This window comes from Echiichthys vipera (genome assembly GCF_963691815.1).
Source record: "Echiichthys vipera genome assembly, chromosome: 9".
In the NCBI taxonomy this organism is placed as follows: Eukaryota; Metazoa; Chordata; class Actinopteri; order Perciformes; family Trachinidae; genus Echiichthys; species Echiichthys vipera.
Window position 1 is genome coordinate 23,203,301 of NC_139834.1, and position 27,487 is coordinate 23,230,787.

Here is a 27,487-nt window from a genome sequence, read left to right on the forward strand (position 1 = left end):
GTCTGGCTTCACTGAGTGTGAACCGACAATGTTTCTATCAGAGATGTGAAATTATTTGGAAAGCAAGTAAATAAGATGTAGAAACTAAAGCTGCATCAGCAAGCAAGTTGTTTCAGATTTATTTAAAAAAATAAAATAAAACATCAATAACTTAATATCATGAAATGCAACGTCTGATTTGTAATGCAAAATATTCCCAAGGATTGAGAGGAAAATGATTATTTAAAGTGCAAGTAATTTCATAACCCTGTAAAATAAATAAGTCCCAAAGTATTTGAAAGAGAAAATAAAGGAGAGCAGAACAGAATAGAAGGACAAACAACACACCGAGCAAGCTAGCAGACCTATCTAATCTGTCATCGGAAACTTGAGTATCAGAAACCTGAAATCGATTCATCATCATCAGTGATTCATCCCTGCCACGGCATGCACAGAAAGCATCAGCTGCCAATTAACATAACAAACACCTCCTGAATTATATTTAGGCACATTAGGCCCATCTACAGCAAATGAATGGACATGGGATTCTCATTGCTCTGCACTTATGATGATGAATAAACATCTTATTGATGATGACATTTAATTCAATGTAAACGGTACATAATGTAGAAATGTACAAAATTCATCAAATGTCATGAGGTTTCTGATTCACAAGTTTCCCATCTCAAGTGTCAAGATCTGATATATCATCACTCAGTATGCTGCAGTGCAATGGGCAAGGGGTTTACATTAAATTGTGAAAATCTTCTACAGCTATAACAAGGCCTCCTTTAGCCTTCAGCATGTCAAGCACGATTTAATTCTCAGGGATTTCAACTTTTACGCCGGCTAAATCCAGCAATTACCAGCTGAGATGTTTAAATGAAAAAAAAAACACTGGCAAAAAGCAGGATCACTGATGGAAATGTACAATTTAGCCCCCTCATGCCGTGAGTGGTTCTCCACTGACCTCTCTATGTGAACTGTCCATCAGCACGCCAAAGGTGCCCAGTCTCTGGCACTGGCAGCGGACATGAGAGGTGTTCCTGTACACCACCATACAGTCCCTGACTGTCCAACAACCTCCTATCTCATACCTGCAGAGAGAGAGAGAGAGAGAGAGAGAGAGAGAGAGAGAGAGAGAGAGGGAGAGGGAGAGAGAGAATAAAAGGTCACATTTCAAAAGACCAACTGTATCCCAATTGTGTGTGAGTCTAGATGTTCATGATCTCTCTTGTCAGTGAGCATACACTTGTGTTACTGTGTGTATGTGGCACTGAGTAAAATGTGAACACACAGAGGTTCACATGAACGATGATACCCCCTCTGTTCATTTAAAAATGGACACTTTTTTAAAACTCAGGTGTCACTTAATCATCATTTCACCTCATGTTCAGTGTCCACTTCATAGCACTACTTCATAAATATTGTAAACATTTTTAACAGCAGACATTTTGATAGTTATAACAAAAAACAAAGGTGAAATTAATAGAGTTAACAATGACTGCGTGCCATGAAGGTGAGCCAGTCCCAGGGCCCTGATATTGTGCATGCTGGCATTATTGGTTATAATTAGTTGAGTGCCAGAAAGTCTAAAGGCTGCGTGAAAATTCAATATGATAATTTATTGTCGTTCAATGGAATCGTACCATTATAAATCCAATATCAAGATATTGTGATAGACACTTATATTGTCTAAATTGATAATAAGAAGCACAAACTGACTCAAATCTCTCAAAGTCTGATGTGAAATATTTTCAGAGGAATATCATTCGAGGATTGTGATTGTTGTTTGTGGTTGTTACATTACAGCCCTCAGCCTGATGCAGGTCCCCAGAAGGGTGGTGGAGAATAATGTGTAAAGGTCCACTTGGAACCCAAATGATTTGTGAGTTGTGTTTTCCAACGGCAGTGTGAAGGATTTTATTGCTTTATTATTCCCGTCCAACAGTACGTGCCTAAACCCAAGAATTCCGCGTATAGGGAATATTCCAGTGGAGTTAAATCAAACTGTTGTCGGATTATTCTGCATTTGTGTGAATACATGTGTACATAGTCAGTTTATAGCTGGAAATATTTATTCATTTTTTCTCTATATATTTTATATGTATTTTGTATATCATAATCAATATATGAAATTACCTATATATCAGGATAGAAGATTTTGGTGCCGAGCCCTAATATGTCATACTTTAAAACAAAAACATAACATTATGTTGAGGATAAATTACTGTAGTATCATGACATACTTAATAACTAATAAAAAGCCATTCATATTGCCCAACACAATAAACTTGAATAGTGAGTATTTTTACTTTCAGCTCCCTGTGAATGTCAGAACACTGCACCAAAGTATTGTGTGTGTGTGTGTGTGTGTGTGTGTGTGTGTGTGTGTGTGTGTGTGTGTGTGTGTGTGTGTGTGTGTGTGTGTGTGTGTGTGTGTGTGTGTGTGTGTGTGTGTGTGTGTGTGTGTGTGTGTGTGTGTGTATGTGTAGGACTATGAACAAGTGAAATCTGTACTCACTGATTGCTGTGGTTCCACTGAACACACAGTGGCTTGCTGCGATTGGCTGTCTCCAGCAGCTTGAACTCAAGCAAGATGGGCTGGTCCAAGTGTCCGCCCACAAACGTCTGGTTGTTGTAGACAGAGATACTGACCACTGGGGAGTTCATTACCGGGTGTCTGGGAAGCCTGAGGGAGAGAGTGAAGAGTTACCATACATCTACTAGATCAGACAGCAAGTAGAGTTTGATGTCCTGGTTAGGGCGGAGGAAAACGGCAAAGACAGAGTGAGCAGAGAGGAATGAGTTAGGTATACTAGACAAGACTTTAATTACTGTTTATTGACGACTCGTGAAAACTGGACAGTTTGTTGATTCGTAATTAAGCCCAGAGGTGAGGGGAGGAAGAGAAAAGATATAACATGAGAGAAAGAAAGAAGAAAAGAACGGATGTCTAGAAGGTGATATCGGAAATAATGCTGAAGTAAATAGTTTATTAACCTATTATTCAACCGATCGAACATTAAGTGAGAACGATTTTGGTCATCAATAGACCTTTTTTACAGCTGACATTTTAGCATTAATGATACATGCATTCCATAAAGGGGATGCCCTGGTATTAATTTCCCCTGTGCTTTTCCTGCTAGGAATCAAAATGTCTGCTGTGAAAAAGATCCATTAATCATTCAAGGGACTCAACCACAAAATGCCAAACATTTCTAATTCCAGCTTCTGTTGTCTGTTGTACGTTTTATTCTTAATAATTGTATATTGAATATCTTTAGGGGTCTGTCGGACAGAATGAACAATTTGGAAATGTCACCATGGCATTTTTCACATTTTATAAAACAAAGTATTAATGGCATTAGTATTGGATGCATTCTAAATTCAATCAAATCCTGGCAAGTCTCTGTTTACAATTCAAGATATAGATATTCTGTGAAGAATGTGTTTCTAATGTTTTTCTGTGATGTTTGTGTATGTGTGTTTGCCACTGAGTAAAAGACATATGGGTCACACTTGTACTTCAATATCCAGCATGTTTCCTCCCCTAGAGGGTTCAGAGAGCTGCTGAAATACATTTTTATTGTTCTGCGTTCTGACAGATTCCCACCTCACTCCACGTCGATCTGTGTGGTACTTGGGAGGCAGGGCGCCGCCCAGACTGCGATAGATCAGCATGATGACGATGGTGATGGGAGGCTCTGGTATTGAAACAGTGCGTCTGGCTGCAGTGTATTCTCCTGTCTGATTGGCTGAGATGCTGACAGGGGGGGGAGCAGCGTACTGAGGAGGCAAAGCTGAAATAGAGAAGTCAGTGTGAGCAAATTCTCTTAGTTTCAGCCACATACGTATACGTCTGTTATTCTAGGTGTACGCCTATTCTTACGCTCTTTCTCTGTCCGCTCCTTCTCCTTCCAGTTATGTTGTTGCTGTTGTCGTTGAGGCACCAGGGCTGCAGGGGGCAGTATCACATGGGTGTTGGGATCCCACAAAGCCTGGCCGCGAAACAGGGTTGTGTGGTAACGTGGGAAACGCCGCCGCACATGAGTCTGGTTCTCCACACGGTCCAGGTTCATGACTGCAACCAATAAACAGGCAGCAATAAACACAATGGACACGCAATTTGGGTGTTTGCTAATGTGTGGTATACATAAATAGGAAAATGTAATTGACCAATTAATCATAGACCTTGGTATAATTACCATAATGTAACTAGGTGATATGACAGTAAAATGAACACAGGCAGCAGGAGTAGGAGTATTTCTCACTACATTTGCTTCCTGTTGTCAAGAGTATATCGAGAGCGCTGCTCCCTTTTTTAAGACTCCTTTTCATTATATTTTCTCATAGAGGGTTTATGTTATTGATCCATATTGTAAAATAAGTAATAACTATCTATTATTGTACTGGATAGTACAACAGAGCACATTTGAACAGAGTTAAAACACTTATTATCTTGGTCAATATACAACATTAAAGCATCTTGAGACCTGTAGCTGTTGAAAGCTATTCTTTGTTATGATGTAATGATGAAGTGCTCAGTTTTTACAAGTCAGTTCAGTGGTAGATACCCATTTACAAATCTCAGTATAACGTTTCCCATTTTCAGGTGGCCATATTTCTGCCCTGGGTCAACACCCTGATGCACATGATTTGGTGCAGGACCTTCATCAGGGTGTTTAGGCTACTTAAGAGTTGTACTCCATAAACTGAGATATGTTCTAGCTGCCTCTTTGGTGGTAAGATATACTCTTCAATCCATACACACACATGTTCCTAATACACTTTTGCCCTTATTATAAGCCTGTCTCAGAAGTTGACAGTTCCCAATTTCCCATTACAAGCGAACGCAGCATAACCATTAGTAACGCGTTCGGCTGACAGACCAACTGCTGTCAGCAGCTTCACTAACATGGAGAGGAAATGTTGCTACAGACACACAGATTGAAATACTCGGCAAGTCAAGTGCTTTCATTAGTGGGTCATATGAAAAGACAATTAAATAGACAGTTAAATAGATGAAAATCTTACAGAGTACATCCTTAATGCCTGCTGAAGATGCCAAAAAGATTTCTTGAATAAAGTGCATACTCTTACAGTTAATCAGTTCCCGTTCACATTGCATATTCACGTGAAGGGTATTTTCTAAATACACGATCAGCAAGTTGAAAAGGATTTTTATGTCTCCCTTTGTGGTCGTTGTACCAATGTAAAGTGTTAATAATGCATCATTACTAAACATGCAACTCCAACAGCGCATTTAAAACCTCCTAAATCAATGGTTGATGAACAATTAGACCGTAACCATATCCACCATTTTGAACTACTTCAAAGCTACAAAAGAAGCTGGAAATCAGGGCAACAATGTAAACCTTGATTTGCCAAATTTAGTTAAATTTGGTGTAGGTTCATTTTCTTCATTCAAATGCAACTAATTAACCTTTTTACATACAATTTAAGGGTGGAACCTGAAGTATCAATACGCCAATTTATTCTCTGCAGATTTGAGAGTGTGAAGAGCCAATACTAAATCCACACACACACACAGACAAACGCACCCACACGGATACACAGACAAACACACACACACACACACACACACACACACACACACGAGTAACTGTTGGATTATGGGAAATGAGCTGGCGAACAGGAAGTACATAGTCAATGTGAAGTGTCCAGTAATGAGTGAACACTTGACCAAGCAAACAGACAGAAGTGGAACAGCACTCGATACTGAGAGTGAGAGTGTGTGTGTGTGTGTGAGTGTGTGTGTGTGTGTGTGTCTGTGTGTGTGTGTGTGTCTGTGTGTAGAAAGAGTCCCTTTTTGCTGTATTTAAGTCTGTAATGACAATTTGATGGAGTTACAGATGGTTTATTGGTAAAATCAATTGTAAGATTTGCAATTTTAATGAATAAAAAAACTAAATAGAAACTCTATATATTGGAAGCCAACAGATGGGTGTTTTTAACATCTATCCATATCTTTTCACATGTTATTTATTCCATCCCATTTGACTGAGATCATTAACTGTCTGCGTTTGTGTGTGTAGGAGTGTGAAATTTAGCGTTGGCTGTATTTCTTATTCCTTCTGCTTTCCCTGCTGCTGCTTTTAATTCTATGCTCTCCGTCTGGGGATATGCTAAAGGTTGTCAGTTTAAGATTATCTAACAGCATTTTGGATGTACTCCAAAAGGACATTAAAAGTGAAGTAAGGCAAATCCTGTTGGCCAGGGGATATTTTTTATTTTTCTTCAGGTATGGGATAAACTGTGTCACCAGACTACACTGGAATACTCAGGGGAGGCAAGATTCACTAGTTGGTAACTATGATGAGTTTCATGAGTTTTGGGTGCATGGTATTTCATAGGAATTCAATCTGTGTGTGTAGCTAAGAGCATTAACTGAGTGTGAAATTCTTTGTCTGGCCTCATCCTTGCCAGAGCTGCTGCTGTTGCTATTTCAACACTTCTTGTTGTCGCATGTGGCACAAATTATTTAACAGTATTTTCAACACTGCTAAAGTGACAGAAAAATGTGGAAAAGAGCAAAACGTACAAGTGACAGGATGCCAGAAACTATATGACAGAGGGCACATAGCAAAACCTTCAGTGTGTGTGTATGTGTGTGTGTGTGTGTGTGTGTGTGCGTGTGTGTGTGTGTGAGAGAGAGAGAGAGAGAGAGAGAGAGAGAGAGAGAGAGAGAGAGACAGAAAGGGTTATCTCACTGACTTTTTATTTACAGCGAATGCTTAAACAATGTATTTGTAGAGTTTTTAATGTTACGAGTTGTTCAGTAAAAATAAACGTCTGCCTATCAGTGTGTGTTTTGTCCGTGTGTGTGCTTGTGGCTGTGTCTGTTACTGATGTATGTGTAATCGTGTGTGTTTGGTATCTGTATCTCTAAATGATGTACCTGTATGTTGGCCAGCACTACACTTCTTTGGGATTTCTATGTGTATGCTGGAAGCATTAGCTGCTGTGTGTGTGGGAGTGTGAAATTCATCCTTCTGTGCCGCTGCCAGCGCTCTGACTGTGCCATCGTCATTTACATTAGCGCTGTTCATATCCCGTTTTACAATGAGTCATTCTAGCTGATTTCACAGAAGTGATTAACAGCATTATGAGAAAACGGCTGCAAACCGTCTGTGAAGATTACAAATTTATTACTGTCTTTTATCGGGTCTGACAAGGGATTAGCTACTGTATTATGTCTGAGGTTCTTTGAACTCACCCATGTTTGGAGCAACCAGTGCCACAGGGTTGAGGTAGGTCAGCTTCATGTTCTGGGCCAGATTTTGGGAATACTGCTCCAGCAGGTCCGCCAGCTCAGCCGGACCGCCTCCCGGGATGTGGTTCTGACTCTGAGCGAGAGCCCGCCAAAGCCCAGAGGTACCAGGACCCAAAAGCACACTGCAGCCGCGCACAATGTTCTGCAAGCAGAAAGAAAACAGGAAATGCTTAGAAGAAGGTAGCGGTGATCTGCCTTTCTGCAGGTGCCTATGTTCTGACGTGCATGCGTATGTGAAACGAAGAAAGAAAACAATGGAACCAATCACAATGTTTGTTTACAATAACTTCCACGTATAGAACCCCTGTGACCCGTACATACAATTTGCATAAACATAACTGTGCTGATAAACATGGGCGAGGAACAACTGGATATACTCTTATCGTATTCCTCTAAATTGCATGTTTGATGCTTAATATTCTAATCAATACCTTTCTCTAACATTAGGTAGGTGACCTTATTTACCTGTTGTGCCACGGACTGAAGGAAATTAAACCACGTAAAATGTCAAAGCCAGCAAATCAACACAGCAGATAAAATAAGCAGAGAAGAAATGTCAGATAGATCAGACCACCTTGTTAAACTATCAATCTTTTTTAATATCTATACGTATATAACGTATAGATCTATATGTGACAGTTATAGCTGAAAATGACAACAGAAAAAAACAAGGAAAAGGGAAGAGAGACAGAGGATACGAAGAAAGGGAATCCCTTTTATCTATGTAGATACAAGATAAAACAATACAAAGACGCTAAGGATGCAGACAGTCAAGCCCAATAGAAGGAGTAAAACAAAGGAGAAAGACAAAACTTTTGAGTTTGTAACTGGTTCTGGTCGAGGAGACACGAAATTCGATGTAAGCCTTTTGTCAGGCTGCTGCAAGTCTTGAACTCAATTACAGTTCTGTTACCATAATGTTGCCATCTATGCACTGTACCTCCATTTCCATGTTATTCGTGAAAGTTTGTGACTCTGAATGGAATGGTTATAGTCTAGTTGCGCAGCTTTGCTAAATAATCTGAACAAACAAAGAGTCATATCAGATAGATAGATAAAGAGAGAGAGAGAGAGAGAGAGAGAGAGAGAGAGAGAGAGAGAGAGAGATAGATAGATAGAAAGAGAGAGAGAGAGAGAGAGAGAGAGAGAGAGAGAGAGAGAGAGAGAGAGAGAGAGAGAGAGAGAGAGAGAGAGAGAGAGAGAGAGAGAGAGAGAGAGAGAGAGCTCAATATGATCCCTTGCAGTCTGACTGCACCAGACCTAATAAAGCTCTGCAATCTCAATCTCTAAAATAAACTTCAGACAAACAGGGAAAACAATGTGTTGCTGTATAGGAAGAATGCAGTGAAATGTAGAGTGAGCGAGAACAAGAAACAGGGTAAGTAAGAAAGTGGCAAGGAGAAGAAAGAGAGAGAATGAGACAAAGAGAGGAGCTATAGAAAGAAGCTGAAGTTCGGTTCAGACACAAAGGAAACAGAGAGAACGGTATGGAGAAAGACGAACACAGACAGTTGTAATGAGATGGAAAATGTGAGTGAGGAAAAGTGATTTTTGGGAGCACAAGTCAGATTATGGCACAGAATGGATGATCACCACAGACAGATGCTTAAAGATTTTGAGTTTGTGTATAATTTGTTACAGCTTAAAGGGGTCAAACACACTGCTGTGAATGTTTAGTCCATACTTCCAGTTCCCATTAATGGCTTCCTCTGATAATGTGGTTTTGTTTTAGAGAACATCAGTTGCTCAAATACATTACATAGCCGCTATTGTTTCATGAAAAATGTACTGGTGGGTCTGAAGCTCCTCACCCAATAAGGCTGTACACTGCAAGAGCTCATGTAGTCTGTATTTATCCAGTGAAAAGAAAGAAAAGGGAGAGAAAAAAGAGTGAATGGGGTGGAAAAACAATGGAGGCTAACAAAAGGGCAAAGATGAAAAGAGGTTAAAAAGGCAGCAGATGACAGGATTACAGGCTGAGGAGGTGGAGAAGGAGAAGCAGCATGGATGAGGGTCTGGAACATAACGATAGTTCGATCAGTCCAACAAACTGAATATTTTTAAAAAGCTAAGTGAAGGTTACATGTGCAACATGATGTCATATCACAATTATTCAGAGATTTCCAAATAAATATAACACTCTTCTCACTTCTCATTTATGCTCAAGAGATCCCACTATGAGAAACAATTACATTATAAACCTGTCAGGACCATTAGTGGTATAATAAATATCAGATGTTTAAATGGCATTTAATAGAACATGAAATATCTGAATTTCTCTCCCTCACTTTGAAACACATTTGACACATTGTCTCTGTGTCCTTGATGAGACAGGAGCCCTACCTGGACACGCAATAGTCTCTGATCTCAGCTTGAACATAAAATATTTCTTCTTTCATTCATCACCACCTTCGTGATGTGAAAACTCTACTTCCCTCCCTGCCTCCCTTTGTTTCTCCTGCAGCCACAGGGCTGCGTTACTATAGTAACTGTGTTCTGTCTGTTTGTCTGGACTAATAGCTGCTTTTTAAAGTGAGGTGTCAAGTATTATTAGATATATTATATATTTTTTTTATTGGTGAGAAAAAATGGGCGGTCTGCAGCTCCACTTCAGTGGAGCCAGGGTACACCAGAGCTGCCTCATTAACTCGTGATGATATGTAGACAGCATGACTGTTTTACAGCCAGAGGTTGAGGTTACAAGCGTTTTTTTGTTTTGTAAAATGCAAAATGCCGATAAAAATCACTATTATTTTGGCTACATTCAGCTGCTTCATGTGGCTTTTAACCAGCAAACCAAATGGTAAACCCTAATGGCCATATTTCTGATTTACTGTCAGGTGAAGTAGTAAAGTGAAATGTCAGGCAGGAAAAGGTTTTTATTCCACTCACTATGGGATGTCATTAATGTTACTGCTGTGTTGCTATAGCAACTGTCCTTGTTAGCGAAAGATTATTTATTGATCACATAAAGCAGTGTACTGTATTAGGTGTGAGGCTCCAACTGTGTTGCCTTTGAGTGCTCCAACAAAATGTTCATGTTCATTTAAGGTTGGTTCAATGAATGATTTTTCTATAAAACAAAACATCTTTCGATGTTATTGAAGGAGTCAGCCCATGACAGATGTTGTTTTCAAGAAGAGTGAGTAAAGAAACGCGAACACAGGATGGCATCCTTTCTCTTTTGTTCACAGTTTCATAACTGGATCCACAGTGTGCATCTGGGAATCCAGCGAAAGACACACTCTTCTCGTTTTTACTCAGTGAATTTTCAGCACAGAAGAGATAATGTGACGATTGGACCCAGTGCCATAAACTAGAAGGAGTTCTCACTCCTCATCTAGAACCACGAGAGAAACAAAGTGAAGGTCTCTGATGCGATTAATGCAGGCACATTTTGCAAGCTCTGTTCTATCTTCAAATATGTTTTCATATAATTACAAAAAGACAGAGATGACACTCTTTGTTTAAAACCCACTCAGTTTCTATAGCAACTCGTTCTTAGTTGTAAAACAATGACAGTATGGATGGTTTTAGAACTGCAGGGTGTGGCTACTTCTGCTACTGTTGTCCCCAGGTGGCTAATTCCTCCCTGTTATTATCATAGATGATTGAATGCTTCCCTGGGTCAACTGAAGAGCAAAAAAAAAACCTTTTAACTGCTCACCATGGCCCCTGTTGAATATGAATGAATCACCTGCCGGCTGCATAAACGCACTAGAATTAACTCATCAGCTAAAGATAAATGCATTTGAATGTCAGGGATGTGAGGTTACCATTCAACACCATGAAAATCCCATACTGATCCAAATACTACTGTTACTATTACAATCATTACTACCAGCTGTGTATTGTAGCAACGTGTAACAAGGTGTGGAGAAAAGTTCAACTGTAACATTTTACCAGGATTTGATAGAACAATTCTCTTTATGAAGGAAAATATATACGCTATCGTCAGCATGTCAATATTATATGACTATTTCCATAGTGACGTACAATTTGTCAATTACACACCAGCCAGTAAATGGAAACAGAAGTTTAACAGGTAAGATGGGGTTTTACTACTTTTGGTATGTGGAGTATAAGTGGAATATAAGTAATTTCATGTCAGCTTAATTTGATGTACAAGCTAAATATTTCCATCAAACTGATATGGAGATCTTTGTGTCAAAACGCCAACATACTAAAATGATCTTGTGTCGGCTCCTGCATTCTCAGCTGAAGACCTCGTATCAAGTAAAATAAGGCTGTCAGTTAAAATGGCGAGATGACATTATTTATGAGCTATAGTACTGTATTGTCACAGCATCGCCATAGCAACATTACCACCCATTTTTGAGAAAAGACATCTCGCTGTCTCCAGTTGTGTACCCCATAAAGGTACACAACTGCATATCAATCATATCTACTGTTTTAAATAACAGCAGATATGTTTTTTCTTCTGGCAGATTCTGTGCAGATGCTTGGTTGCTGGTATAAATATAAAATTACTTAAATATCAGATTAATCATTAAAATATCCATTTGAATTGGTAGAATATCAAACTCAAAAACTGTGGTTAGATGGCTCCTCTCTCTACAGTAGCAGTGAGTAATTTCACAACCTGTCTAGATTGTCACACATTAAAATCAACAGCAAGGACTGATTATTGGCTTCAAACGTCACTGTCTGGCCTGTCTATCAAACAACTTTTCACAACTGGCATATCTGCTGTATTTTGAACATTATCTCAATTTACCTCTCACCAATATTTGTGGTTTCAATGTGAGCATTTTTAATCATCAAAACGTCAACACAACTACAAATGTGGCAATTTCTTTACTCTTCTCACACCCTGAGTAGTGTCTCTTACAGTGTAAACATCCTTTTCTCACCAATCTCTGTCTCCTGTTGCAGTAAGAATGCTGCTGTCGACTCTTTACCCAAAGGTGAATCATAACAGCCAATAAACAGCCCTTTTCAGTGACAAACATGCCTCAATATGTTCCGCCGTATGCCAGCCACTGTTCAACAGAGCTGTATATTAGAAAAAGTGTCTTTAATCATATGTCATCTTTTTACCTCATTAAAATGTGCGTCCTGAGTAGCGGTGAGTCCGAAACCGCTCTGTTGGGTCTCAAAGGTCAGGAGGCGGGACAGCAGCCGTTCGGCGATCTGCAAGTCATTGCCGTAGAGTCGGGTGGTTGACTCGGTGACGTCACGGAGCTGGTGGGCAAGTTTCTTCTCCAGGATGGTGTTCAGTTCGGTCTCATTGCGCTCCAGAGAATCAAGCTAAACATACAGACACACATATTTATATATATATATATATATGTTAAGGTTTTATAATAATATTTACACATATTTAAAAAGGGAGTGTTAACCACTTTTTTAAGTTGACGGGTAAATCTTAGATTTCAGCACTTTTCAAGCTAAACGTCTTACGACCTTTCGAGACGTGTTTAATGGTATTGGTTGTATTAGACTACATACAGCAGCACTGAGCTCCACAAATGGAGGTGAGGTGCAGTTGTAAAGGTCTGGCTCCAGCCATCCTCTCTCTACATCACAGTGTCTGATGGCTGCACCTGCACAGAGAAGAGACAGGAAGGAGGTCTTTTCACATGGACATTTGCTTGTCTGTGAGCACATCCATATATATGTGTGTGTTGAATGCACTCATGCTAGTGTGTGAGTGTGTACAGACCGACAGAGCCTTTGGGACAGGGCACTGCGGCTGGCAGGTTGAACTTGGTCCGAGGCCACCAGATGCCCTGAGTGATGGTCTTTGGACAACCATCGTAAATGACTGCAGAGAGAAAGAGCATTGTTCAAAATCCTCCTTATCAGTTCACTGAACTTTTCAATTAAAAACATAACAAAAACTCAGTAATGATTTGAAATTGGTTTTCTTTTAACTTGCAGAGAAGAAAATGAATGTCAGACTAAACTACCAGCTACAAATGAATGTAAGTAATTACAAGAGGGACACTGAAAAGTGTCAAAGCTGCACAGAAGAGAAAACAGATACAATTATCCGGAAGATGTTAAATAGAGGATGCGTATAATCAACTGTTTCTTTCTGTTATTTTAGGCTTGGACAAGGTTTGACAAACACGACCACTTTGAAAGACAGAATAAAAGAAGAAATGGAAAGCCTATGATAACAGTTATGATTTAATATGGTGGGAGCTCAGTAGTGCCTCCTTTTTTTCATTCATGTCTGTTTGACATGGATAATTCACTTTGAATCACAGTCTGAATATTGGTTTTAAATCCATCTTGAAAATTATGTGCTGTCTTTGAAGTTTTCTGTACCTCTTGCCGAGTGACATTTCTACTAAAGACACAAAGTAACACATTATTTTGACGATTGTTGGAGAACACAGACAATGCTTTATTATTAAAACCACCTTTGCTAACTATTGTTCAAAAGCAGATGCATTTTTTTTCAGTTATGATGTTCTCCTTTAAAATTAACTACAGAGGAGCTGCAAGATAGTGACACGTTTTCACCATCAAAATAAAGTAGTTGGTTGAAAAACTCATTTCACAAATGTTTCTGTCCCCCAGTGAATAACAAAGATGTTGTTTTGACACGCAATCTCAATACCTCCCGCTAGGCAACTTAGTGTTTGTCATACAAACACAATGCAGCAGTGAGATGTTTCATTTCTCCCAGTTTTTTTTCCAATCTGCAGTGTCTCACATGTGATGCTAAGCACATGGACAAATTGATGGATGGATGATGTGGATCCCCCCTCCCCCGTTAGGTAAACCAGAATTGATTTTGAACCGCGAACGTCTGAAACAATCTCACCTTCACAGCCTGAATTTGTGACCTCAGCAAAGGGGCTGTCACATATGTTGCACTGGCGACCAATCACGCCGGGTCTGCACTGGCACTGGCCTGTCTCTGGGTCACATGATCGCGAGAAGGAACCCACCGGGTAGCAGTCACATGGCAGACAGGAGTCAGAGCCCCGCGGACGGTAGTGAAACTCCTGAACACACACACACACACACACGTACAGGACACAATTAGGCACACTGATCAAATTCAGTCCGATGAAATGTCACAGTGCCAAGAATAGTGTCAGAAATGACATCATCACATGCATAAGGGCAAATTTAAACAATGATACAAAAGGGGAAATGGCTGTAACAGACATGAGTACGAGAGCAACAATCAGTGTAAAAGACTCAGAGTAAACAGAAAGATTAAGAAATAGATCTCCAATTGGCTTTAAATAAATCTCAGACGTTGTGACATGACAGATGGTGGTTGGTAAAGTTAAGGAAAATTACCCCATACACTTTTGATTTCAGACCACACAAACTCAAGTCTCCTGTGTGAAAGTCCTGTGTCTGTTTGACACTTCCATCTGCTTCCTAAGATGGAGTTTGGGGCTATTATAACTATGTGACCTTACTTCCTTGTTTGTTACCGCGAGAACTACTACATCCACTAGAGGTCGCCAACACAAAAAAAAACCTGTATATCTGAGTCATTATATTAGCCTCGTGATAATCCATCCTGATCACGCAAGCTCCATTGTATTTTACTTGAAGATCAGTCCGGTAACCTGCAGCAGAGAAAATTTGGAATTTCGAATCGTTGGTTTTGAGGCAGCCAGAAATGTGACCCGACGAGAAGTGACTGTTCAGTGTAAACAACGGTGGCTTCTGCAGATGAGATGACGCTCATTGCTCATTGTTAGTACCCTTCTTGATCTGATTGGTTGATTTGGCCTGTCTATCACCAGCATAGGCGAAAACGAAAACACTCTTATATTTTGAGCATGAAAAGCAGAAAAAGCTTTTATTACAAGCTTCATTTTTCTGCAAATTAAGAACAAGGGGCGAAAGGGCAAAGGACAACATGTGCTTAAGTACTTTGTTCAAGGGCAATATCAAGAGATTAAAGATTAGGGGCAAAAGATCAGATTACGGATGGGATAAAACAGGGTTAAACATGCTTGCTACACTCAAACATATCACTATACACACTCACACTAGGCCGAATTATCAATATGTAGGGATCATCATCGTATCTCAGTTAAGGCAGTTTTTATGTCTCGCTTAGCCTGTCAGACCATTAGACTGAGATGATTACTGTGTCTAGGTTAAACCAAAGCCAAAGCGAGCTACAGAGTTACACCACTAAAGTCCTTCTAATCCTAACAGTATTAGTATTCAATGTGATGGTGTAGAAAAATGTTATACCAGCAGGTCTGTAACCATCCCAGAGCTTTGTACAGCTGTCTAACAGCTCTGTAATGGGATGAATAACTCTGTAGTTAATACACCTTAACTAAAAAAAGGGAAAAATCAGCCTCTGATTCTGCATCTACAGCTGAAGAAATAAAAGCAAGTATTGCACTATAATGGATGCACTGTCTCCAACAGTCTTTATCACATCTTCAGCATTAACACAACAACCTTTCTACCTTAGCCAACAATAAAACCATGACAGGATATATTTTTATAAATTGTTAAATTAAAAAATGCCTGAGCGTTGCAATGTGTGTGTGTGTGTGTGTTACCTTGCAGTGACAGTGTCCGCTGGTCTTGTTGCAGTCGGGGTCGAAGCCTTTATTGGTGTCACAGTGACACGGTCCACAGGTAGGAGATCCCCACCAACCCCTGGGACACTGGTGATCAATCCTAGACACACACACACACACACACACACACACACACACACACACACACACACACACACACACACACACACACACACACACACACACACACACACACACACACACACACACACACACACACACACACACACACACACACACAATAACAATCAGGTGAAATCAGTTACACAGGTAGCAGGGTGTTTGCAGGAATCCTGCCTAAATGTAATACATTTTAAGTCCTCATTTAAGAGCCTTTCCAAACATTGTAAAACCTCATCATCAGTTTGAGTTCAATCTTACTATGCATTGATTGTAAGATAGAACAAAGGTAGCTAACTTAACATCTAAAGTGATGCTCAAGGGACTTTGATCAAGCAGCAGTCAGTCAGTGGGTAAGAGCGCGGTTTACAGGTCGTCTTTTTCAGATGATGATAAACTACACAAAATACCACTATGTGTGCACACAATTATTAAATTCACACAAACTTTAGTGTACACCCTTTTTGGAGGACTAAACCTGAAGCTACAGAATGTATTAAAGGCTTTATGATACTTTTTAAAGGCCTTTGTTGTTGCTTGATTACTTCATCAACTTTTAATACTTTCTCAGACCCTGAGTGGGTAGAATCAGTATGGAAACGAGAGCAACGGAGCAACAGGATGTTTCAAACTTTTATTTGTTCTTCAAAGTAACCATCTTTCCCTCTGACTTCTAACTAATGACAAACTAATCCATTTGAAACAAAGGGATGAAAGAGAGAGACAGTCAGTGAGAAAAGAGAGATGGAAAAAGGGATCAAACTGAGAGGAAATATTAATGGTGAAAGGTGTTGTGAGAAACTAGAGAGATAGAGAGTGAGAGAGTTTGAGATATTAGAAAGATGTGATTTAAAAGAAAATGCACTTCAGCAACAGTTTAGCATGTATGCTGAGTCATAGATAGCAACAACCATCCAAAATATGGAGTAATTAGGAAAAAACACCTTTAGCTACGGTATTCAGTCATTTTAAACCTAAACTGCTGAACTGCAAACACACCGCAGAATGTATCACGCTGGTTTATTGTACATTTTCCTCATCTCTCTCTTTTTTTTTTTTTTTATCCCTATGCTCACATCTCATTTAATGTGCTCTCTGTCTGTTCTCAGTGTTTAATGGTTCACTGAGGAGATAAACGCTTTTCACAGTCAGTGCCGATGCTCATTAGTCAGGTCTTTATTGCTCTTTACGGAGAGTTTAGAAAAAGGTAATACAGAAATCAGCAATAGTATTAGAATATTAGGATTAACTGTATTTATCCATAGATGTTTTGTTGCATCGGCCGACAGAATCTCTCCCTTCTGTGTATTGTTGGCTGCTTAAAGTGCTCAACTGGCAGAAAAAACATATCCAGAGAGCCAAATGCTTGGGCTACCCATAACTAGGTATGGAGGAGCATAGAAGTAGAGGCTGGAAGAAATTAGTTCAACAAACAAACTCGGAAATTTGAGTTGCTTTATTTTAAAAAGAACTATTAAAGCAATTCTTACCTTTCTGGCTTTTTAATGCATCTTAAAATGCTCATAATAAATGTATAGCACACTAAAATTTAAATATACATATATTTCTGCTAAAAGTTTGACCAATCATTTTATGCAGTCCCAATAAAATTATTTGCTGAGCTTCCTGACTGTGATCCGTTGCTCCGTTTCACTTGCGCTGCTCACTTTCTCACCGCACGCATTGGGAGAGGAGAGAGCGTTAGAGTGCAGGCAGGGGGAAGAGGGTGGGACTTTGGAGGGAGGCGAAGTTATTCATGTCCAAATTTTAACTTATTACTGTCCAAAATGCCAGAAAGTTACAAAGATTTAATACATTATCAATTTTAGTATCTTTCAGTTGATCGACTTAATGTGATTAAAGTGAGTTGATAGAAAGTAGCAGCAGGGAGGGAGAGAGAGAAAGGCAGATCAAGGGAAATTGAAAGACAGACTAGACATTGTTTCATCAGCAGCCGGCAATGTGTGTCTTTGTGAATAACACACCAACTAGATCAAAGATGAGGCACACTCACACACAGAGAGAAAAGATCATGAGATAAATTTAAAGCTGTGTGGATTTCATGGGCAGGAAGGAAAGGAGCTTGGGGTGAGGTCAGGGTCACGCTCGCTTCACTGTGTGACACACAGAAAAGCGTTGTGTGTGTGCGCCATTACGTTAAGTCTCCACTCATTCCACTGTGGATTACATGCAACAGTGGACATGTGGGACAACAAGGCAGAACTAAAGCTACTAAGACACACACACACACACACACGTGCAGACGCACACACGCACACACACACTTGAACAGAGCTTAGCTGGGCTACAGGCAGCATCCAAGAATGTCAGGTCGTGTTGGGATCGCACAGGTAAACTGGACTTCAAATGTTGAGTCAACTGTGTGTGTGTGTGTGTGTGTGTGTGTGTGTGTGTGTGTCTGTGAGTACCTGTGTTGGCAGTACTGTCCATAGTGGTTGTCTCCACAGTCACAGGAGTATCCATGGGACGAGCTGGGCTTCCTGTGGCAGTGAGCCTCGTTTTCACATGGATTCAGATGGCAAGCGTCAGTGCAGCCTTTCCCGTAGTAACCTGGGGGAGGAGAGAAAGAGAGAGGATTAATCCAAATTCAAATCCCTCAAAATACTTTTATACAGAACTAATTTGCTGTATCTGTTACATGAATTGCTTACATTATTAATTGGATTACATTTACTGGCAATATATAGTATTTCAGAAACAGATAATTTACAAAATAAAATAATTGACACATTAATTGATAATGACAATAATAAATATCTGTAGTCCTAGTATATTTGGGGTACTTCCTAATTATAATAGCCAATACACTTTCAGGCATAAATTGTACAATATTGTAAAACTGAAACAAGAAGCATGTTCCTGGAGCCAAAGTCAAGTCACTGGAAATAAAACACCTCTCAACCATAACAGCACAGAAATGTGCATCTGTAAAAGCAAAGACAGCACACTTCAATAATCCACTTCAACACAACAACGTGCAACACACAAATTCCCACACTACACTTCAGTGTGCGCCGGTGCAGCACAGTGAACGAAGCCGACATACACTTCAATGCAATCCCCAGACACTCCACACAAACACACCAGCCTCTTATATGCTAATACCGGCCAGCACATAAAACCCCTCTTTCATCTAATGACTAAAGCAGAGCGCTTCAGACACACTTTTGAGTGTATTTAGCACAAATAAAGAAGGCCTCTCACCCAGACCTGCATTTAATTTAAAAGGAACATAATTGCAGTATTTAGTCTTTAATGTACCTGTATTAATAATTTGACTAAAATATTATGTGACTAAGCCGCACCATAAGAACCCACTTTTATGTTGGTAATTCAATAATTTAGTCCCACTGACTCCTTACGATACAGCTGATCTCAGGATCGAAGGGTTAAAAGTGGTAAAACATAAAACATAAAATGCAAAAAGGAGGACTTACACTGATTTTGACCACATTACAGGTTAGGGAAGAGGCGCTGTCCCCAGTCTCATTATTTCTGTTTAAGTCAATCATCAAGAACAGATTAATGAAAGGAACAGCAGCTAAAAGCATATATGTACTGTTAAAAAAAAAAAGCCTAAAGGAATGCTTCTGTTCCTTTTTGTATTATATTATTTTTTGTTGATATAATTAAAAAATGACACGGTGAATGCCCAAACATATATGCACCTGTCCATTAGCTGAGCTGCTTCCTAACAATATAATTATATTGTTTGTAAAGGCTCAAACTATGTGCATTAAATGAAAATAAGTTAATGTTTACATATAAAATAATACTTGGTTTTACCACATAATGAAAACCAATGATACTGGCTTTTAAAGGGAAGTTGCTCAGACCACACCGAAGTTTCACGCTGTGCCCGCCAATGGACACCTGCACTATTTTGAGGGTCCATCCAAAAACAACCTAAACTGAAGTAAAACGACATCATCACAGCTCATAGAGTCGAGACCGATGCTGCGGTGGGGATGCATCAGACAGACAAGCTAATCGTTAATCCAGCAATGTGCCTGCTACTTGATAAGCGAACCTTCATTCTCTGGTGTTTGAAAGCAGCCATTACGCTTTTTTTCTTGTCTTCCATCTCTCCACCAGGTGAAGTTCTGTAATCAGAGCCCTAGCTTTAAATCCCTAGACAAATTAGTTTGTAGTAATAAGAAATAATAGGATATAAATAATCTTACTTATTGTTTTGAATGTTTGTCAATTTGTTTAGAGTTGCTCTTGTTTAGTGTTTTGTGTCTTTAAAGGTATGTCTACATTTCCTGTCTGTTTTTTTTCATCCTTTGTTGTGAAGCACTTTGTGCTGCTGCTCTTAAAAGGTGCTACATAAATAAACATTTTTTTACTACTCAAGACTAATCATCAAGTGAAAAGCAGAAAACAATGGCAACAAGACATTTAATTTTGCCCAGAACATCAGTGATCGTTCTGGCTTTCTCATCAACAAAAGCCTCTGCCTCACATACAATCACCTCCCCTCCTTCAGCAAGCCAGTTCTGCTTCAGGTCACCTTTTTAATTTAGCTGCATTCAATAGCAGGGCGTCTCTATAGATTGAAGTGTGACTGGAGTGTGCGTGTGTGAGTGTGATTGTGTGTGTGTGTGTGTGTGTGTGTGTGTGTGTGTGTGTGTGTGTGTGTGTGTGTGCAGCTTGTTGGGGTCTACATTCCTCTGGAGCTGACAAACGTGTGAGCTCTTTCATTTGTTCGTCTATAGAAAATACAGAAATCCCTCTGCTTGTCAAGCCTTTGGCCTTGGCTGCAGCTTTAGACACGCACACGGTTTTCAGTGACTCCTATTCTTTAAATATCTCTCTCTCTCTCGCTCTCTAGCTTATTTTGTTCTTTGTGAAACTAAAAAACACACGCTGGTAACTCTTTGTCTCTCTCCCTGTCGCTTAAAATATTTCAGGATTTTCAGGATAGTGACAGCGATTGTTCAGTTCCCAATTATTCATTTCACAGGTTCTTTTCAGATACAAACAAACACGCAGGTATGATTATAGGATCACACACACACACACACGCACACACACACACACACACACACACGCACACAAGCATACTCATTTTCTATCCGGCCTATAGATCTTTACACTTCACCATGGCAACTGACAGAGAGAGGCGACGACAGCCTTGGCTGTTTTCAGATGCTTATAATGACACTGACCTTGTCACAACAATATTAGAAAGAGAAAGAGAGAGAGAGAGAGACGGAGAGAGAGAGCCTGGGAGAACAAGGAGCTGTTAATCATGTGCGTGTGTTTGTGTACATTTTTGTCTTTTACAGTCAGGGTCAAAGAGCTTCTTTGAAAAGTTATGCCTCTCGAGCTGTACACACATCCGGTGTGACTTGAAGCTTCATGTCTGGCTTAAGACACTTCATTGCGCACAAAATCAGCTTGACTTCTCCACAAGACCACAATCAGGAAAAGAGACACGAGTCACCTGTCCACAGAAACATCCATTCAGCCTCTGTTTATCTAACTGTCTTTTTGACAGTGGAAAGATTGTGGATGTCAGAAATATCCAATAAAAATGTGTTGGTGGGAAAACTGAACGATGGCTCTGTGTTATGTGAAAGTGGTCACTCTAAGTGATGAGCCACATCAAATTATAATCCATTTTTGGTATTCTTCTTAATATTGGGATCTAAACTGATGATCAGTAGGTTTGAGCAAAGGCTCAGATAAAAAGAGTCCAGGGCTGGGGTTAATCTGGTGAAGATGTTGGCATCAGCTGGAACTAGACGATTGGACCAACCATGACATGCTCACTTGTTGGGAAGGGAACTAAATAAAACTCCAAAGTTAGGCATAATTTTGGCGAGGGAAAAAACTGGGATGGGTTCTATGGGTATCGCCACGTCACATGTTTTTTTTTAATAAAATGCATGCATACTGGGGTCCATAAACAGTCCAGCATGAATTATGTCTCACAGGAAAACTGAGACTCCTGAGGTTTCAAAGAGCCCAATTGTATTCATGTGTGATGATGTCAGTTAGCCTTAACATTGCAGTGAGACCATGTTTAAATGACCTGTCATGACCTGTCATGACCGCTAGGATAATCACAGTCTCAGTAAACTTTACAACCACCAACTATAGACTTAGGGAATTCGGGGGATATGGGTCTTTCCGAGATGTATTGACAATAAGGGGTTTTCAGAGCAGGTTACGCAACTAAAATGCTCATCATCCTGTCACTGAAAAATGTAATTCTTGCAGAAATATCCAAATATTGGATTTAAGTATAGGATGTAGTAAAAATTGTGGTTTAGGTTAAAATAAGTAATTTGTTAATCATTAGTTAAAGTCATAAATATGTGGTAAATGTTAGGGAATGATCGTGGTCATGCTTTGAAAAAAATGTTGACTGTGAGTAGGAAACAGGAAACATACAGCGGATTCCCGTTTTAAAAGTCAGAGGTTTTATTGAATCATCAATCCTCCTCGACCTCACTACATGGACTATGTCGCTCCATAATACCACCACCTCACTTCCCCCTTTGTTCCAATTCTAACCACTACTGCTACTGAGGAGCTTTGTCACTTGAATGTAAACATGTTGAATGGGGCACTTGAGTAGACGACTAATGCTGTCGTTCTTAGGCACACAGTTTGGAAATGTATACTATGGTGTTGAACTTGGTTTAGACCAAAACTATACATTTAGGTTGGTTTACTGGAATAACAGGTTGATATTAGAGTTTAAAACTCAGATATCTTTCAGACAGTGTGGGTGTGTCTTACTGCAAAACTTTATATCTCAAACATGAAAAAAGTCTTATTTATATCTTGACGATAATGTGTTAAAAATTAGTCAGAACAGACTCCAGACGATGACCGAAAATTCATCTGAGTCAGTGTACACTGAGTAGCCTTATCATGCAAGGTAAAACTTTCTTCATGAAGCAGATTTCTAAAGGTTAGAAAAAACTATATGTCTAAACTCTACTCTATATCTCCAACGTACCATTAATATAGCCGTACAACACTGCCAAATACCTGTACATTTTTAGTTTTAATATCAAACCTGATCAATAAATGACACTCCTAGGTGAGGAGTCATTCGTCATAGAGAACAACTTTGCCCTGATTCAGCGCCTTGAGGACCCAGCATCTACGGTAGGTTGGAACACAGGAAATTCAGCTTGAAACTCATAAATCTCTCTCTTTCTCCCAGAGGGTCTGAGCTTAGGAGACTGCAGCTGCACACCACTCCCAAAAACAACAACCTCATATAATGCACTTTTCTGACAAACTCCATCTGAAGAAATCTTTATTAGGCATTTGCGGTTTTAAATCACTACTTCAATGTCTTGACAAAAACATAAAACACTGATAAACGGTCCCCACTGCAACATTAAAAGCAGTTATGAGAGTTCCTACCCTCAAACACTGAACATATGTTTCTTACATGTGATCAGGCTGGTTTTTAAACAGCTTAGGGGACTCATGCAGACATAAATCAACATGGCTGTAATTTGTCAGATTAAATTCAAATGTTCACCACAGTGAATTAGCCAGGAGCAACTGGCACCAACTGTCACATAAATACACACACACACAGGCTTACATACTGTATACGCACTTAGAGCGGAACATGAGGACAGATGTGTGTGTGTGTGTGTGTGTGTGTGTGTGTGTGTGTGTGTTTGTGTGTTTTCTACGAGTTTGTATGGCATGAATAAGAGGCGCTAAAACGCAGCTGCATGAGAGATCCATTGGACTGGTTTCAGCATCAGGCCAACACACACAAAAATATGAAAGGGAATTATTCAGCATGCAACTCTCTCTCTCCTTTTTTTCTCCCTCTTCTTTTATTAAACTTTGATTTGATTTGTCTCGAAGCAGCATTCATTGTTTAACAGTCTCCATTTTTAATGCTCATTGTGCTGATGAAAGATATGATAATGGCTGAGAGAGAGAGAGAGAGAGAGAGAGAGAGAGAGAGAGAGAGAGAGAGAGAGAGAGAGAGAGAGAGAGAGAGATTACAGCAACTAAGTACATGCACATGAAGTGTGTGCATATTCTCTGTGTGTGTGTGAAGGCATCTATATGTGTGTTCCCTGTTAATAAGGCAAGGTGTTAGCATTAGCTTGCGGGCTGGTGCAGGATGCTACAGGGAGAGCAGCGCCTTTCTGCTTCCTCTCCCATGCTGTCGGGCCTAAGGCTCTCTCACTTTAACTAACTATAGCCTTCACTCAGCTCAACTTTAATCTCATGCTCTCATTTACAAACTTTTCTTTCTTGAAAAACTTTCTTTTAATTCTTCTGTCATCTAGACACTGGGGTTGTATAGGTACCAGCCTGCAGCAGCAGACTCATTCTGTTTGGTTGTTTGGTCACAGAGATGTGACAGAGTCATTTTTAGTGCTGAGGTCTCGTTCTCTCTCTCTCTCTCTCTCTCTCTCTCTTGCAAACCCAAAATGTGTGTGTGTATTGCAAACTCCATGTTGTGGCAAAACTTTATACTGGTGACAAAACTGGTAAACCGCCCAGCCCCCAGATGTATCTAAAAAAAATTAATGTTGGGATGCAAAGAAGTAAGGTGATGATGGGAACTAAGAAAGTGGGTATCAATATATTATGACAAGCTAGTATGAAAAAGTCGACTGGCTACTACTAATTCACATGTAGTTCTTTTTCTCTTAATGTGCTTCTCAATCTTGTCTCCTCTCTCTTTTAATCATAAATATAAATAACTTCCTTTAATCATCTCTGCTTGGTTGGTCTAGTAGTTTGTTTAATCAATACCCGCAGAACAGAACTGCAGCTGTTGCATCAGTAGCTGCTAATAAAGCTTCAAATAAATAAATAAATATAAATATCACTCTTCATCCTCTACTCCACTTTCACTCATATGTTGTGTATGCATCTGTCATGTTAATTGTCTCTCACTTCTATGATTTTTAGGTCTCTGTGTGCATGAACGCCAGCTGTGCGTGGATATATTCCCAAACGTGCCACCAGTTTTTTCAGGCTGTTTGATTTGACTATTTCATGCCCTCTTTCTTCTCTTTTTTCCTCTTGCCTCAAGACTTTTGGTGTTTATTTTTCACTATTTCTGTCACTCGCCTTTTTCTTTTCATGAATCATTCAGTCTCTCTGTTCCTCCTCAGCCTCTTTTGCATCTTTCTATAGTTCTCTTTCTCCCCCTTTTCTCTCACTTCTCTCTGCAGAATATATGTTTTCCCTCCTCTCTTCTTTACTTCTCCCCTCCTTATCTTTAAAACCTCTCCTTCACATTAATTCTGCCTCGTTATATTCATCTGACTAAGGAGATTTTGGAAGTTGCAGTCTCTTTCTCATTATGTGTTCCCAAATATCTGTTTAACCCAGTTAGAGCATTGGCAGACACCTATGCAGATATGGCCATATTATAATGATTCCATTTTTCTGTCTCTCTAAGTCAGCTGGCTTCTTTGACTGTCTCCCCTCACACGTCTTTTCTTTTAATTCCAACGTCCAGAGTGTGCAAAGCATTAGGGCCCATTCCCTGGCACAGCGGTTAGCATGTATGCAATTTAACTTGCATGACTGAAGTGGAAAATCGTTCTTGGCTTCGTCATAAAGTCAAAACACAAGAGATTTGCAAATGTGCCAATTGTTCAAGCTTTAGAATTGGTCTTAAACTTGGTAAATTAAGTAAGGAATAAATCCCCTATTTCTATATGACTCATTTAATTAAATAAAATTAGTGAAAAAAGCTGACCAGACGATCATCTTCAAAAATAGAAGACAACAGCAGAAACAAAAAATCATATGCTAAATGCAGTATGTTATACCTTCAGATTTATTATCTACACCATAAACTGATTATATGAATTGTTATGGATTTCTTTTCTTTTTTTGATTGACTAATAGATTTATCGTTTGTTAACAGAAATGTATAATTTCTTCGATGAAAATCCAGAGGAATCTGTCAAGCTCATGTTTCATTTGCTCTGGCAGATAGGTCTGACCCCTCTCCCATTCACACAGTTTTCCAGCAGCTTGATATAACCAATCACAACCATTTGTCTCATGTGCTGTGGGTTTAAGACGATGACTGACAATGTCACAGTCCAGTCTGCAGGTTCGTCCAATGCAGCTTCCCGGGCTCACATAATTCAGATCAAATTGTCAAACTAGGCAGTGCTGATTTGATATGAATCAAGATTCTGTATTGCCTATTTCTCCCCTGAAACGTATTCAGAAACACGTTTTTGTGTACTGATTAACTGTAGAGAAAGTTTGCTTTTCACAGACCGAACACAGCTGTTTCATTGCTTTCATTGTTCATGCTTCCTCTCCTTTTTAAATACACTGATATTACAACACAGGTGCATAGTCATTCAGATAGCTACAACACCATTATCCAAAGAGTACCATATCACTAATGGTACAGTTAGATGAGAGCTGACAGCTAAATTACTCTTGCACAGTTGCTCTGTCCCTCCTTCTTGGCTGCTTGTATTATTACACCGTGCAGTTACATAAATGAGAATACAATCAAATTTTTTTTGCTGTAAATCTCTCAAAGTGGCTGAACATTGGAGAGGCTCTAAAATATCGCATGTTCATTCAGCATCATCAATCTGATCACTCACCGGGTTCACAGACACAGGTGTGCCGCTCCCACTGGTCAGAACAGCGGCTGTGACTGGGGCAAGGAGACGAGACGCAGGGGTTGCCAACAGTGCAGCCGATCTCTACTTTGACAGCTCTCGACGGGCGTGGCAGGGGAGGGGCGTCCGGCCGTACACCTAAACGAACGCCCTGTAGGGAGAGAGAGGTCTATGTTACAAGGAGAATGAAAGTGCCAGCTTCATTCATTTATTGAAATCAAACTTGTTTCATAGCACATTCAAGTTTTTTGTGCCAACATCTCCAGCTTCCCCCCACTCATCCATCAATAAACATTAAAAATTTAATTCATCCATCCTCACCTGTATGCATCCTTTTATTCCATTTTGAACCTCTCCAGAGCCCAGCACTCCTCCTACATGCAGATGTTTCACCTTCAAACCATGAATCTCATTTCCCACTATCACTGTTCCCTAATGGGAAGAGAAAGAGAGGCAGAAGGAAGGGTGCAGATGGAGACAGGAAGGGCGAAGATTATTATTATTATTAATAGCTGTATGCAAACTGAGTGCTTGAACAAAGACAGACAAGGAGCACATTTAAATACCATTATCTGACAGCGTAGAAGAACTCTGTAATTTATTACATATGAATATCAGGGTAGTCAATATGAGGAATAAAAAAATGAGACACTGCTCAGTGAATGACTGACTTTATTAAAAAAATAAAACTAAACAATAACATTCAGTCACCGTGGAGAAGGTCGATACTCAACTGATAACACTGACAGTGTTATGAAGCAATATTGACAGGCAACTTGGCCTCAGACAACCATTAAAAAAGAATCAATGAGCCCCATTTATCATTGTTTCAGTAGCAGTGAAAGATGCTCAAATGGAGGGTGAGATCTGGCTGATAATAGCTGCACACATGCCAAAACGTTCAAAGATAA

The 27,487-nt window shown here is 39.7% G+C and overlaps 1 protein-coding gene across 1 annotated transcript in view; it reads right to left on the reverse strand.

The window, feature by feature from the left end:
* celsr3 (cadherin, EGF LAG seven-pass G-type receptor 3) overlaps window positions 1-27,487 on the reverse strand; it is a gene marked incomplete at both ends in the record, with an annotated part of 101,648 nt that overhangs the window by 14,302 nt on the left and 59,859 nt on the right. The window contains 13 exons of the mRNA XM_083920826.1: window positions 950-1,076; window positions 2,504-2,671; window positions 3,596-3,782; window positions 3,872-4,063; window positions 7,220-7,418; window positions 12,338-12,547; window positions 12,749-12,843; window positions 12,963-13,064; window positions 14,076-14,259; window positions 15,802-15,922; window positions 18,372-18,513; window positions 26,559-26,727; window positions 26,898-27,008. Of these exons, the coding sequence (XP_083776952.1) occupies window positions 950-1,076; window positions 2,504-2,671; window positions 3,596-3,782; window positions 3,872-4,063; window positions 7,220-7,418; window positions 12,338-12,547; window positions 12,749-12,843; window positions 12,963-13,064; window positions 14,076-14,259; window positions 15,802-15,922; window positions 18,372-18,513; window positions 26,559-26,727; window positions 26,898-27,008 (2,007 nt within the window). The remainder of the gene's footprint in view (window positions 1-949; window positions 1,077-2,503; window positions 2,672-3,595; window positions 3,783-3,871; window positions 4,064-7,219; window positions 7,419-12,337; window positions 12,548-12,748; window positions 12,844-12,962; window positions 13,065-14,075; window positions 14,260-15,801; window positions 15,923-18,371; window positions 18,514-26,558; window positions 26,728-26,897; window positions 27,009-27,487) is intronic.